The sequence below is a fragment of the Narcine bancroftii genome, chromosome 3, assembly GCF_036971445.1.
Source record: "Narcine bancroftii isolate sNarBan1 chromosome 3, sNarBan1.hap1, whole genome shotgun sequence".
In the NCBI taxonomy this organism is placed as follows: domain Eukaryota; kingdom Metazoa; phylum Chordata; class Chondrichthyes; order Torpediniformes; family Narcinidae; genus Narcine; species Narcine bancroftii.
In genome coordinates, this window is record NC_091471.1 from 266656201 (window position 1) to 266669687 (window position 13487).

At 43.7% G+C, this 13487-nt stretch overlaps 1 protein-coding gene across 1 annotated transcript in view; it reads right to left on the minus strand.

Moving 5' to 3' along the window:
* Window positions 1-13487, minus strand: part of LOC138758725 (guanine nucleotide-binding protein G(I)/G(S)/G(O) subunit gamma-7-like) — a 78814-nt gene that overhangs the window by 23413 nt on the left and 41914 nt on the right. Inside the window, exon 3 of the mRNA XM_069928062.1 lies at window positions 7937-8083. Coding sequence (XP_069784163.1) covers window positions 7937-8013 — 77 coding nt within the window. The 5' untranslated portion in view covers window positions 8014-8083. The remainder of the gene's footprint in view (window positions 1-7936; window positions 8084-13487) is intronic.

A 13487-nucleotide genomic window follows, 5' to 3' on the forward strand; every position in this document is an offset into this window, starting at 1 on the left:
TGGATCTTCAGCAGCGTGGATTAGATGCTGTCGGCCTCTGCCATCTCAAGTACTTCGATGTTAGGGATGAAGTCGGTCCAATGAATGTTGAGGATGGAGCGGAGACAACATTGGTGGAAGCGTTCTAGGAGCCGTAGGTGATGCCGGTAGAGGACCCATGATTCGGAGCCGAACAGGAGTGTGGATATGACAACGGCTCTGTATATGCTAATCTTTGTGAGGTTTTTCAGTTGGTTGTTTTTCCAGACTCTTTTGTGTAGTCTTTCAAAGGCGCTATTTGCCTTGGCGAGTCTGTTGTCTATCTTGTTGTCGATCCTTGCATCCGATGAAGTGGTGCAGCCGAGATAGGTAAACTGGTTGACCATTTTGAGTTTTGTGTGCCCGATGGAGATGTGGGGGGGCTGGTAGTCATGGTGGGGAGCTGGCTGATGGAGGACCTCAGTTTTCTTCAGGCTGACTTCCAGGCCAAACATTTTGGCAGTTTCCACAAAACAGGACGTGAAGCGCTGAAGAGCTGGCTCTGAATGGGCAACTAAAGCGGCATCGTCTGCAAAGAGTAGTTCACGGACAAGTTGCTCTTGTGTCTTGGTGTGAGCTCGCAGGCGCCTCAGATTGAAGAGATTGCCATCCGTGCGGTACTGGATGTAAACAGCGTCTTCATTGTTGAGGTCTTTCATGGCTTGGTTCAGCATCATGCTGAAAAAGATTGAAAAGAGGATTGGTGCGAGAATGCAGCCTTGCTTCACGCCATTGTTAATGGAGAAGGGTTCATAGAGCTCATTGCTGTATCTGACCCAACCTTGTTGGTTTTCGTGCAGTTGGATAACCATGTTGAGGAACTTTGCGGGGCATCCGAGGCGCTCTAGTATTTGCCAAAGCCCTTTCCTGCTCACGTTGTCGTGATGTCACTCGGTCGAGTGAGGCAGGCAGAGACCCCGGACTGGGCAGAAGCGAGGGGGAGGCGGTATCCTTTCTTTACCACCCCATTTACTTGTGTGGCCACCTTCAATGAGCTATGGACCCAGACCACCCCCCCACCGATGCCTCTGCACATTAATGCTTTGAAGAGCCCTGCCATTATTCTGTACATTCTCCTTGCACGTGGACTCCTGTAATGCATCACCTCACACATCCTGATTAAGTTCCATCTGCCATTTCTCTGCCCGAAATATAACTTAGCTACATTTTGTTATATTCCTCGATAATCCTCCAAACTATCCATGTCTTCACCAATCTTTCTATCATCTGCAAACTTATTAAACCAACCACCTACTTTTTCATCCATGCCATTTATATATAGTTCAGATTCATTAGCAAATGAAATGAAACTGAGGTAGAGTTTAGCCAGGATTGACAAAACATGTTTAAGGAGCTGAAAATTTCATTAGATTGATTCAGAATCAAATTACATAGACAAGATGGGCGCACGGTGGCACCCAGGTGGGCGCACGGTGGCACCCAGGTGGGCGCACGGTGGCACCCAGGTGGGCGCACGGTGGCACCCAGGTGGGCGCACGGTGGCACCCAGGTGGGCGCACGGTGGCACCCAGGTGGGCGCACGGTGGCACCCAGGTGGGCGCACGGTGGCACCCAGGTGGGCGCACGGTGGCACCCAGGTGGGCGCACGGTGGCACCCAGGTGGGCGCACGGTGGCACCCAGGTGGGCGCACGGTGGCACCCAGGTGGGCGCACGGTGGCACCCAGGTGGGCGCACGGTGGCACCCAGGTGGGCGCACGGTGGCACCCAGGTGGGCGCACGGTGGCACCCAGGTGGGCGCACGGTGGCACCCAGGTGGGCGCACGGTGGCACCCAGGTGGGCGCACGGTGGCACCCAGGTGGGCGCACGGTGGCACCCAGGTGGGCGCACGGTGGCACCCAGGTGGGCGCACGGTGGCACCCAGGTGGGCGCACGGTGGCACCCAGGTGGGCGCACGGTGGCACCCAGGTGGGCGCACGGTGGCACCCAGGTGGGCGCACGGTGGCACCCAGGTGGGCGCACGGTGGCACCCAGGTGGGCGCACGGTGGCACCCAGGTGGGCGCACGGTGGCACCCAGGTGGGCGCACGGTGGCACCCAGGTGGGCGCACGGTGGCACCCAGGTGGGCGCACGGTGGCACCCAGGTGGGCGCACGGTGGCACCCAGGTGGGCGCACGGTGGCACCCAGGTGGGCGCACGGTGGCACCCAGGTGGGCGCACGGTGGCACCCAGATGGGCTCAAGGTGGCACCCAGATGGGCTCAAGGTGGCATCCAGATGGGCTCAAGGTGGCATCCAGATGGGCTCAAGGTGGCATCCAGATGCGCTCAAGACGGCACCAAGATTGGAAGTTAGACTGCAATTTGGAAGATGCAAGAACAGTTGCCTGCATTCCCATTATTTAGCACTACCTAGCCATCTTACACTGCAAATTTTGCCAATAGATGACTGAAAATTAAACTCAGTTCTATTTACAATAAATACAATCCAAGATTTCTGGAAGATAAAGGCTCCTGGGGAATGGTGCCAGAAGAGTCCGTTCTGCCAGGCATTGTGAAGAAAATTGTCAATAAAATTATAGAAAAGCAACTCGTGTCATTGTTGGAACCAAGACCAATGACATACACGGTCACTGGGAAGGAAATTTGAATAAAGAAATGAAATACTTCTATCAAGCAGAAACTGCTAATACAAACTAGTTTCTAATTGAAAAAATAAAGACCCCCCCCCCCTTATATTAAATAAATGATTTTAATTGATTGGCAATCAACTTATGCCAAAAGAACATTGGCATGACCTCTTGGGAAACCACTGCAGGGAAGTTTTAGTGGCTTCAACTTCTTTTGTTCTTGCACCAGCTCATTGTTCAGCACTGTTCTTTCAGTGTGATCCAAAAACCTGAAGAGTTGAATAAGTTCTTCAACTCAACCACCAAAACAGTTGAGCTGAATTTTTACAAGAATGGGACAAGAGTTTTGGTCACTGATTACTCAAGGACACTTCTATATTTGGTGTTAAAAGAAAGTAGTTAGCTCAAATGACCATGACTCACTTAATGTGGAAAAACAATTCTTTGTGTGTTCTGCATGTAGAAACTAATGATTAATTAATTGAATTGACCATCAAACTCCTCACTGCAAGAGAAATTAATTTAAAAATAGATTCTACACGTAGACCCCTACTTACGATGGGGTTCGGTTCCACCACTCGCATCGCAATAGGAAATTATTGCAAGTCGGGGCCTACCTGTACAGGCAGTTTTCGGAGCCGTTCCTGCTGGGAGACCGATGGCAGCAGCAGGGACTTTGGCCTACCCGGCGTCAGCATAACACTGGGCTAAAGAGCTGGTATGGTGTAGATTTCTATGTTCTATGCAACTCGTGATATTATTCAATTATCCACTACTTTGTCAGTTTGGGAAACAATAATTGATAGGTTTTTAATTATCTGGTGGACACATAATGACATGAGAAAACTAACGTGTCATTAGGTTACTTTTCATTAAAATCAGTGTTTTTAAACTATAATAGCCAAACTAGCTAATAAATAAAATATATTAAAATTACTTCAATAATTAATTATGGATTTATAAATAATGAAATGGTGAAAAGAAGCCAACTTCAGGCTACACAGTAAAAGCAGATCGCATATCCTTCAGCAGGAATGGAGCAGATCCCAAGCCTACAACTAGGTTAGAAACTGGCAGCTGTGCCTATAGTCAAAGCAGAGCTTGAACTTGACCCTCAAGAGTAAAGGCAAGATCAAATCAAGGTGCAGAAATAGATCCAAGTCCAAAATAGAGAACAGAGATACAATGGCCATGAAAATGGGATAGAAGCAGCTAATGCTACAACCCCCTAGAGCATGGCTCAAAACCTCCAAAAATATAGACAAGTATGGTGGAACAAAAACAAGGTGGGATTTGAAGGTGCTCTGGATCTAATACTATTTATCGGAATAATACTGACAATCCATTTATTTTGTACATTTGATTTATTTTTAATGTACATATTAGCATGGAAAAGTTAAATCATTTTCCTGCAAAGTATTGACAACCAGAAAATAATTCAGCCAAGATTATTGGGCCTTTTTTCTACAGAGTACTCTAGCTCTTGACAGTTCTTGACCATTTTTCTTATTCTACACCTCAGCTGATGAAGGACAGCATCTCAAAATGCCTTAACTGGGTCAAATAATAAAGAAACGAATAGATCTGGAAAATGAAACAATGGGAAGGAGGAAATTTGATAATGAAAGAATTTGCATTAAAAATAACAATGAGCAGATGTAAGAAATAACCAAGGTGCTTTATAAGCTATTATTTCCTATTTAAACATGGTCAGAATTATGAAGGGACAAGAGACCAATGGCAGCAAAGAGCTTTCTCAAGCTCGTTTGCAGTGCATGCTCACTGGGGCACAGGTTCTTCAAGAGGAGGTCGATTTAGATTGGAACTTGCAAATGAGACTAACTTCACATCTCATCCAAATAAATATCCTGTCGTGGTTATGGGTCATCTTCCAAACTTTCAACTTTTTATTCAAAATTGCAAACATCACCTCTGATGCAAGGAAACAATGGTCATGCATCCAAGCTCCGTTCTGACTGATCGAATCTTGAAATGGACACAAGTCAGATGTAGGTTACTCCAGGTTTGCACTCACCTCCCCCACCTCGAACATCAGGTCTTTGGTGTCCGAAAATAAAACATTCGGTGGCAGCTGTGTCTCGGTGTCCTCCCAGCCCGTAGCCACTGCCATGTTGGTCCGTCAAAATAAAGTCCCTGGATACCCGGGACCCAACATTATTTTTATATTTACATATAATTTGAATTTATTTTTTTAAATTTATACAGTATTATTTTTCGGTCGTATGTATGGTGTTCGTAAGTAGGGTAAATGAGATTCTACATTCAAGGAAGACTTGGAGGTTTTAAATAGAGAAAAATGATAATTTATTAAATCAATCTCTTTGCTGCAATCTTCCTGGCACCTTCAATCACATACATGAGAAATTACATTTTTAATGTTAAGTTGGCATCTATTTAAATTCTTTTGTTTGAAGGAATGAAGTTATATGTGCAACTATTAAAATACTATAAAATATAAGCTATTCATTAATAATGTCAGGTTCTATTTTGATTCGTTCCCATTTTTTCTTATGTTGGTCAACAGTCCGCCAGTATTTTCCAAAAGATACATGACTAACTTTAAAAAGGGATGTCTTAAAAGTTAGTTCACAGAAATATCTAAATATAGAAACAGATAAACAATCTCTACATCCATTAATGCAATGATTACTTGAACACTACAGCTAATGTGTAAATGACACGCCAGGCAGAGCACAGCTGTTGTTATAATGACTCTCACTGCACCATAAAATGTGAGTGAATAGCAATTACATCATTCAAAATGCCACAAGAACAATGTCAGCACTAAGCTTTTCAAAATTCTTCCTGTTATCCCACACAGAGACAACATACCCATGTACGGCTGCTGGGTAAACAATGAAGCCAAACTGAAGATGCTAGCGCTTGCATAGTTGCAGAATTAGACTTCTTTCAAAATTTGCACTCGTCAAGGAAAGCTCAAAAAGTTTGTTGTTTGAGGAAAAGTAATCAGTTTCCAGAAACCCCCCATGGACCTGCTGATTTCCAGATCTCAAAGGGGATGATCTGAAAAAAGAGGTCCCAACACGAACTGCTTTTGAAGTTTTTTTTCCCCCCCACTCGAGTAATTTGGAGAATGTCAATTTGCTCTGATAATTCAGTCAAAAATTTACATCATGACCTGATCCATTTTGGATCACAAGATGAAAGTTAATATGGTTTGGACGAAGACAAGGAGCAGGGTATAGGCTATGTCCACCTGTGAAGTCCAGAGGAACAGCAAGAACACTGCACTTTATCACCAGGTTCTTGCCCACCATCACAAGATCTCCCTACGATCACATTCCCAACTTTGGTTTCACTTAGCTGTCCAATTCTATCCAATCTTTGCAATATGCAAATTTCCCTCAACTAGATTCCAGCATCTTCAGGTGGGCAGCCCAGGGAAGATAGTGACTTTATCTATATTCAAGGAGGCACTGATCCAAGTGACCTCACTGCTTCACATTGGCATTCTTATACCATTTCTTTCCTGATGGAATTGGCTTTGCAATACAAACAAGGCAGAGGAAAGTGGGCAGTGTTATCCAACACCATGATGGGGAAGCTTTCATTTCATACATATTTAGACTGCACAGCTTATCAAGGAAGAGCAAATACAATCTAATTCCCATTTCCATGCTCAAAGTCCATTTTGGACAACATATCCGTTCTATACCTGCAAAGATATTCTGCCAAATGCCTTCTCCTAATCCATGCTGAGTGGATAGTGTAAAGATGTCAGAGCTTTACACAAAAAGCCTTTTTTGCAGGCACAGAAAAGGTCAAGTCAAAGGCAAGTGACCTTCCCAAAAACAGACTCTAACTGAATTACTTTGGATGGAACTTTGTAACCTTCATTCAATAGTGAAATCAGTTCATCAATTTCTGGTGTCATCCTCCTGTTATTTCAGGGCCGAGGCCCATCCAGACCACAGTGCCAAGTACAACTACGCCTGTAAGCCATTTCCAGGAGTTTTTGGCCTCAAGGGAAAGAATGTAAATGTCAGCTTCTTCAGGCAAAGCAAGTAATCATGATGGGCATCGTAAAAACAAATGCTGGGGGAACTCAGCAGGTCTTGCAGCATCCACGGGAGATAAAGATGTATATCATTTTGGGCCTGGGCCCTTCAAGGTACAAGTAAAAAGCAGGCAAGCACCTGAATCAAAAGGTCAGAAGGAAAGAAAGAGCACAGACCAACAGGTGTTAATTGAATATGGACAGAACAGGGTGGAGAAGAAAGTTGACTCGTGGGAGTTGGGCACAGTAAATGCAGAGCTGGAGAAAGGAGACAGAGGGAAGGGGAGAGAACAGAAAGTGCTAAAGGAAAGGAGATGTGGGGATAGATGGGAGCAGTTGCTAACAGAAAAGTCTGTTAATGCCATCCAGTTGTAGAGTGCCCAGACAGAATAAGAGGTGCTGTTCCTCCAATGTGCAGGTATTAGTCTGGCAATGCACGAGACCATGGAAAGACATGTCAACGTGGGAAAAGGGTGGGGAATTGAAATGGGTGGCCATTGGAAGATCCCAGCTTTTATGACCACCATTTGTGACCCCAAACAGTCCTTCCAAGTGAAGCAACAATTCATTTGTGAATCGACTACATCCAGTGCTCTCTGTGGTCCCATCCACATCGAGAAGACTAGGAGAAGACTGGGAGTTCACTGTGTTTTTAACTATGACCACAGTGTCTGCAGACTTTCATGTTTTACATCATGGCGACCATGCTGGTTATGCCCTCGCTAAAGTATTCCTGCTAGCAGAATGACATGGAACATGGGGGCTCTTGTAATTTTATGCTCATCAAGGTATTCCACGAAATCCCATCTTAAAGCAATTTTATTGGATGTGAATGGAAAAATATTTCATTCACAGCTGTGATTCATCTCAAATCTTCCCGCAGTTCTCACTAAAATCAGTAATTTATCATATTATGCATTCTGCTGCTGAGTAGTCCTTTTCTCATTGACACCTCGTCCTAGTAATTGAGAGCTAATCTACCAGTGTGAAAGGTCAACCAGCACATAGGCATCAAATCACACTGGGGATGATACTACCAAGGCAAAAAAAGCTTCCTTAACTGGTTCACTGAATGGCCAATGTACTGGTTACCCAGTGTGTCAAGGGCTATAGACAGCATCTGCTTTTAATTAAAATGTGCAAACTACTCATAATACAGGCAGACTCCAGGTATGGAATTTGGAACTTCTTCTGGAGCACCAGTTCGTCAAAGTATAGTTTATATACATAGTGCATAGTTTATATTTTACCTTCATGCAAAAAAAAATCGTGATTAAAAGTTAACATTTACTCTTGTTCCATCGACGTCTTGACAACAGAAGAGCCATTCGTGAGGTATTCGCGCATGCGCATGTTACACACACACATTTACGCTCCTGCTCCTGAATGATTCATTCACAAGTACAGGTTGTCCACATGTTCGTAACCTGGGTATTGCCTGTAGTGAATTTTTAAAAAACAATTGGAAACCATAATGTGAAACAATGTTCAAAGACAGTCTACATATACTAAAAGGCTTTGCAGAGATTTAAAGTTTACTGCAGTATGCCAATTCTAGCAAGTTTTTCTCAACATACAGGATGCAATGGAAAAGCAGGAAATTACAGGCAAAGCAGTGAATATTTACCACATCTACAATGTAAAGGAACTATAGGCAAATAAATATAAAACAAAGGTTTTCTAAATTGATAATAGCACACACAGCTCAGAATATTATCATGTTAAACAAGAAAATCTGCATGGTGATTCAGGCCTACTTTTTAACTCATACCTTGATGAAAGTCTCAGGTCTGAAACATTGATTAGAAATCTCTGCTACAAAACGAACTCTACGCGACTTGCAGAGTTTCTCCAGCAACTTTGTGCAAACTAAAATCATCTAAGGAGATTCTGTACATCACCAAAGACTCCCAAACTTCTACAGATGTATTGCGGAGAGCATTCTGGCTGGATCACTGCCTGGTAGGGAGGCACCATCTCTCAGGACAAGAAAAAAACCTCCAGAGGGTTATTAACTCAGCCTGCGACATCACAGGCACCAGACCACTCCACGAGGACATCTACACGAGGTGGAGTCTTAACAAAACCCAGCCTCTAATCTTAAAAGACCCCCACCACCCAGGCCATGCCCTCTTCACTCTGCTACCATCGGGGAAAAGGTACAGGAGCCTGAAGACAAGCACACAGGGGCACGACAGCTTCTTCCCCACTGCCATCGGATTCCTGATTAAACAATGAACCATACACAACTGCCTTACTTTTCGTGCTCTAATATTTTTACTTTTTTGTAGAAATGTTATAATATGAACGTTTGCACGATGATGTTGCCTCAAAACTCCGAACTGCATGACTTGTTCACGCCAATTCATTTATGCTCAGCAGGACTAAAAGTGGAAGACTAATTTAAAAACTTTTTTCCTGGATGCATTTGTATCCAAGTGATTTTTTTTAATATATAAAAAAGTGAACAACGTTATTAGGACAAGCCTGCCACACTGCTAGCTGCTATGAACTTTAACATTATATCTCAATCCATTTACTACTGGTTATTTATTTCATAAAACAAACCATGAAAATATGCTGTCCATCAGGTTCTTTTCCATTTACTTTAGTTTTGATGATCCTTTTTATACTACTATTGTTCAAAGAAAGCATATGAACTGCTTTTTGCTTCTCCCCTCCTCTTCCACACACGAAGAAAGAACAGACATTATTGTTCTCAGAATTTGTTATTATCGAATGGAATTTTTCCATCAGGAACGGTTAAGTATTTTACCATCCTAAAAAACCCATAGCTGAAGCACCAATTATATATGACATTAAACTCATGGTGGATTGTGTATTGAAAAAATTAAGGGAAAGTGTTTTGAAAATGTTGAATATATCATTCTGAAAACTTTGAATTGAAGAACTGGCACTCATGTTGCTCTTTCAATAATGTGTGATATTTCAAAGTTGATAGAAATAATGTAATAAATATAAAGAATCTAATTTCCATAGTCTTTCATGACCCTAGAATTTATTAAAATGCATTAACTGTATTTCATGTGCAGCTACTGTGAAATTGTGGTGATTTTAAAAACATTGAAATTTCGAGGTGTGGAGGAATTAACATTGGTTACTGTTATAGTTATTACGGCAGCTTACATTTTTGTCAACACCCACATCCTGCTCTAAGAGTCAAGAATGCTATCAACTCCATGATTTGCATCATGTATCAATTATATGCGCAACATACAGTCAAGAGCTAAACAGGACATAAACCAGTTCTTCAGCCAAACTCGCCAACGCTGCTCTGTGTTAGCCCAATTTTCCCAAGTTTGATCCATATCCCCCTAAACCCAATTGTAACCACCTTTACCATTTCCTCTCGCAGGTTCTGTCCTGTTTAGCTCTTGCTGATGTTATGTCATTGTGTGGAAGAACACCTTTCCATCTCACCTTAAAATTATGGCCAGGGAAAAAGACTGACCATTAACCTTCGATTCTATAAACCTCTGAAAGGTAGCCCCTCAGCCTCCTTCTGATAAAGTTTACACTCCCTTTTCAAAATACAAATGGTGAGATTTAGGTAGTGATTCTTTCAAAACCTCTGTGCATGTGGGTTTCTTTCTCTCAGCCTTTCCCCTAAACCAGTGGTTCTCAACCTTTTTTGCCCTAGATACTATTTTAATTAACCATTAGTGGAAAAAAGTTGTATTCAAAAGAAGTTTCAATTAAATAATTTACTGAAAGTGTATTTCAATGTAATTAAGGTCAGGAATACATTGGAACATTTCATATTCAACTACTTCTATACGTCAACCACTTCAAACACACATTCAACATATATTTTCAAGCCAACTTTATTTTTCTCCCCCAAAATATTCCTACGCCCCACTAAAATATTCTTGAGCTCCATGCCTCACCAAATATTCCCATGCCCTACCAGTGGGGCATACAACACATCTTGAGAATCTATGCCCCAAACATTACAGTCACAGTGGTTTTGGGGTGGGGAAATTCTCCCTTAACCCTGAATGTAGTGGAATGACTGACTACGGTTGGGGGTGGGGGGAGTGATTTAAATATCTATTAAATATCATGCGGGGGGGGGGGGGGGAGAGAAGTTTCAATGTTATTGGCAGATGCTCTGCCAGGATTACTGGTGAAGACTATTGATAATTCTAAATACCAAGCAGCAAGTTTGATGTGATCAGTCCCAAAAGTGATCAACAAATACGCTGTCAAGATCACCTGTGAAGGCTATCAATAGTTGTATTTGAGGTCAGGGGACATTTTTTGATCAGGTCTGAAATGTCTGTCCATTTTAAGATAATCAACATTTAAAGTGATCAGCAAAGTCCCCAAGGGCCTGAGAATCCCACACGTGAAGATCATTTTTCTTGACTTCACACAATCACTTTTAATGTAAAATGCAAGGAATGAAAAATAAACCCATTGTCACGCATCCTGAAGATACAAATGCTGCGGTACTTCGGAAGCAAGACAGACAATACCCTTGGAGCAGGACTAGCTTCTTGGCAGTGTCTCTTGTTATGAAACTGTGCTCAGGCTTTGCAAAGCAATAAAAGGTGTTTGACCTGATTTACGGTGCCCTGGAAATTTGTTTTGTATCCTAAGAGGGGACTTTCACACTTCACTCAAGGCAAATGAGTCCCAGCCTATCCAATCTCTCCTTATAACTCCTGCTCCAAGTCCCTCATGAATATTTTCTACACCCTCTCTAGCTCGATCACTTCCTTTGTTCAAATTGGAGATCTGAACTGCACATAATATTCCAAGTGGACTCTCATCAATGCTTTGTACTGCTGTAACAGATCTCATGTACTCAAAGCCCCTTCCAATGAAGGGGAGTGTACTATACACCTTTATTCAGTATCTAGCTAATTTCTTTCTGCAAAATATTACTATAGTTTCAATTTCAGATAACATTCATTGCAGATGTCAGCTACCGTGAAGGTCTCAGTCCATAACGCTGGTATCTTCATATAGGGAGGGATAATTGCCAGAGCACTGAGGACCCACGGTACCTGAAAGTGGCTGCTAAGGTGATGACAATTGGCCGGCCCAGAGCCGACAGCCTAAAGGGACAGGAGCTGGAGTGCACTCAGAGGAACCTCCCATGAAGCTGTCCCTTTCAGCTAGCCAGCACTGCGCTTTCAGCACTGCCACCTGAATGACCATTCCACAGGTCTGAATCTGCTTCTGCAGGCACATTCTTGGCAGAGTATGCACCTGAAAGCAGCTATTGAAATAACTTTAACAATGAAGCTACAACTGGAGTCTTGCATCCAGAAAAGATTACTTTAGAAAAGATTTGAAGGCTTCAGAAGGGTACAGAAATAGTTAATTGGACCACTTTTGGAATAGAACATTACAGCACAGAAACAGGCCCATCAGCTCTTTCAGTCTGTGCGAAATTATTATTCTGCCTAGTCCCCTCCCAGTCCATAGCCATTCATACCCCCCTCCCCCCCATCCATGCACCTGTCCAAATTCTTAAATGTTATAACTCAGCCCACATTTTTCCCATTAATCCTTAACCCATGTCCTCTGGTTTGTCCTATCTAGTGGCATTACTAGGGTTGGTGTCACCCAGTGTGGTGTCACACCCCTCCCCTACCACCCCAAGACCTCCTCCTCCTCCTGTACCAGGCCATACAGAATCCTTCGCAATGTTTTTGGTGACTCGTAAGTTGTCATTTCTGTCCAGCACTCATTGTATTGGCAATAGAAGGGATATAAACAACTAGAAAAGCTACACCTTTAAATTACAATATCATATGCCCAGCAGCAACAAGCATCAGCATGTGCTAATAGTCTCTTTGGCTTGGCTTCGCGGACGAAGATTTATGGAGGGGGTAAAAAGTCCACGTCAGCTGCAGGCTCGTTTGTGGCTGACAAGTCCGATGCGGGACAGGCAGACACGATTGCAGCGGTTGCAGGGGAAAATTGGTTGGTTGGGGTTGGGTTTTTCCTCCTTTGCCTTTTGTCAGTGAGGTGGGCTCTGCGGTCTTCTTCAAAGGAGGTTGCTGCCCGCCAAACTGTGAGGCGCCAAGATGCACGGTTTGAGGCGTTATCAGCCCAGTGGCGGTGGTCAATGTGGCAGGCACCAAGAGATTTCTTTAGGCAGTCCTTGTACCTTTTCTTTGGTGCACCTCTGTCACGGTGGCCAGTGGAGAGCTCGCCATATAACACGATCTTGGGAAGGCGATGGTCCTCCATTCTGGAGACGTGACCCATCCAGCGCAGCTGGATCTTCAGCAGCGTGGACTCGATGCTGTCGACCTCTGCCATCTCGAGTACTTCGACGTTAGGGATGTAAGCGCTCCAATGGATGTTGAGGATGGAGCGGAGACAATGCTGGTGGAAGCGTTCTAGGAGCCGTAGGTGGTGCCGGTAGAGGACCCATGATTCGGAGCCGAACAGGAGTGTGGGTATGACAACGGCTCTGTATACGCTTATCTTTGTGAGGTTTTTCAGTTGGTTGTTTTTCCAGACTCTTTTGTGTAGTCTTCCAAAGGCGCTATTTGCCTTGGCGAGTCTGTTGTCTATCTCATTGTCGATCCTTGCATCTGATGAAATGGTGCAGCCGAGATAGGTAAACTGGTTGACCGTTTTGAGTTTTGTGTGCCCGATGGAGATGTGGGGGGGCTGGTAATCATGGTGGGGAGCTGGCTGATGGAGGACCTCAGTTTTCTTCAGGCTGACTTCCAGGCCAAACATTTTGGCAGTTTCCGCAAAGCAGGACGTCAAGCGCTGAAGAGCTGGCTCTGAATGGGCAACTAAAGCGGCATCGTCTGCAAAGAGTAGTTCACGGACAAGTTTCTCTTGTGTCT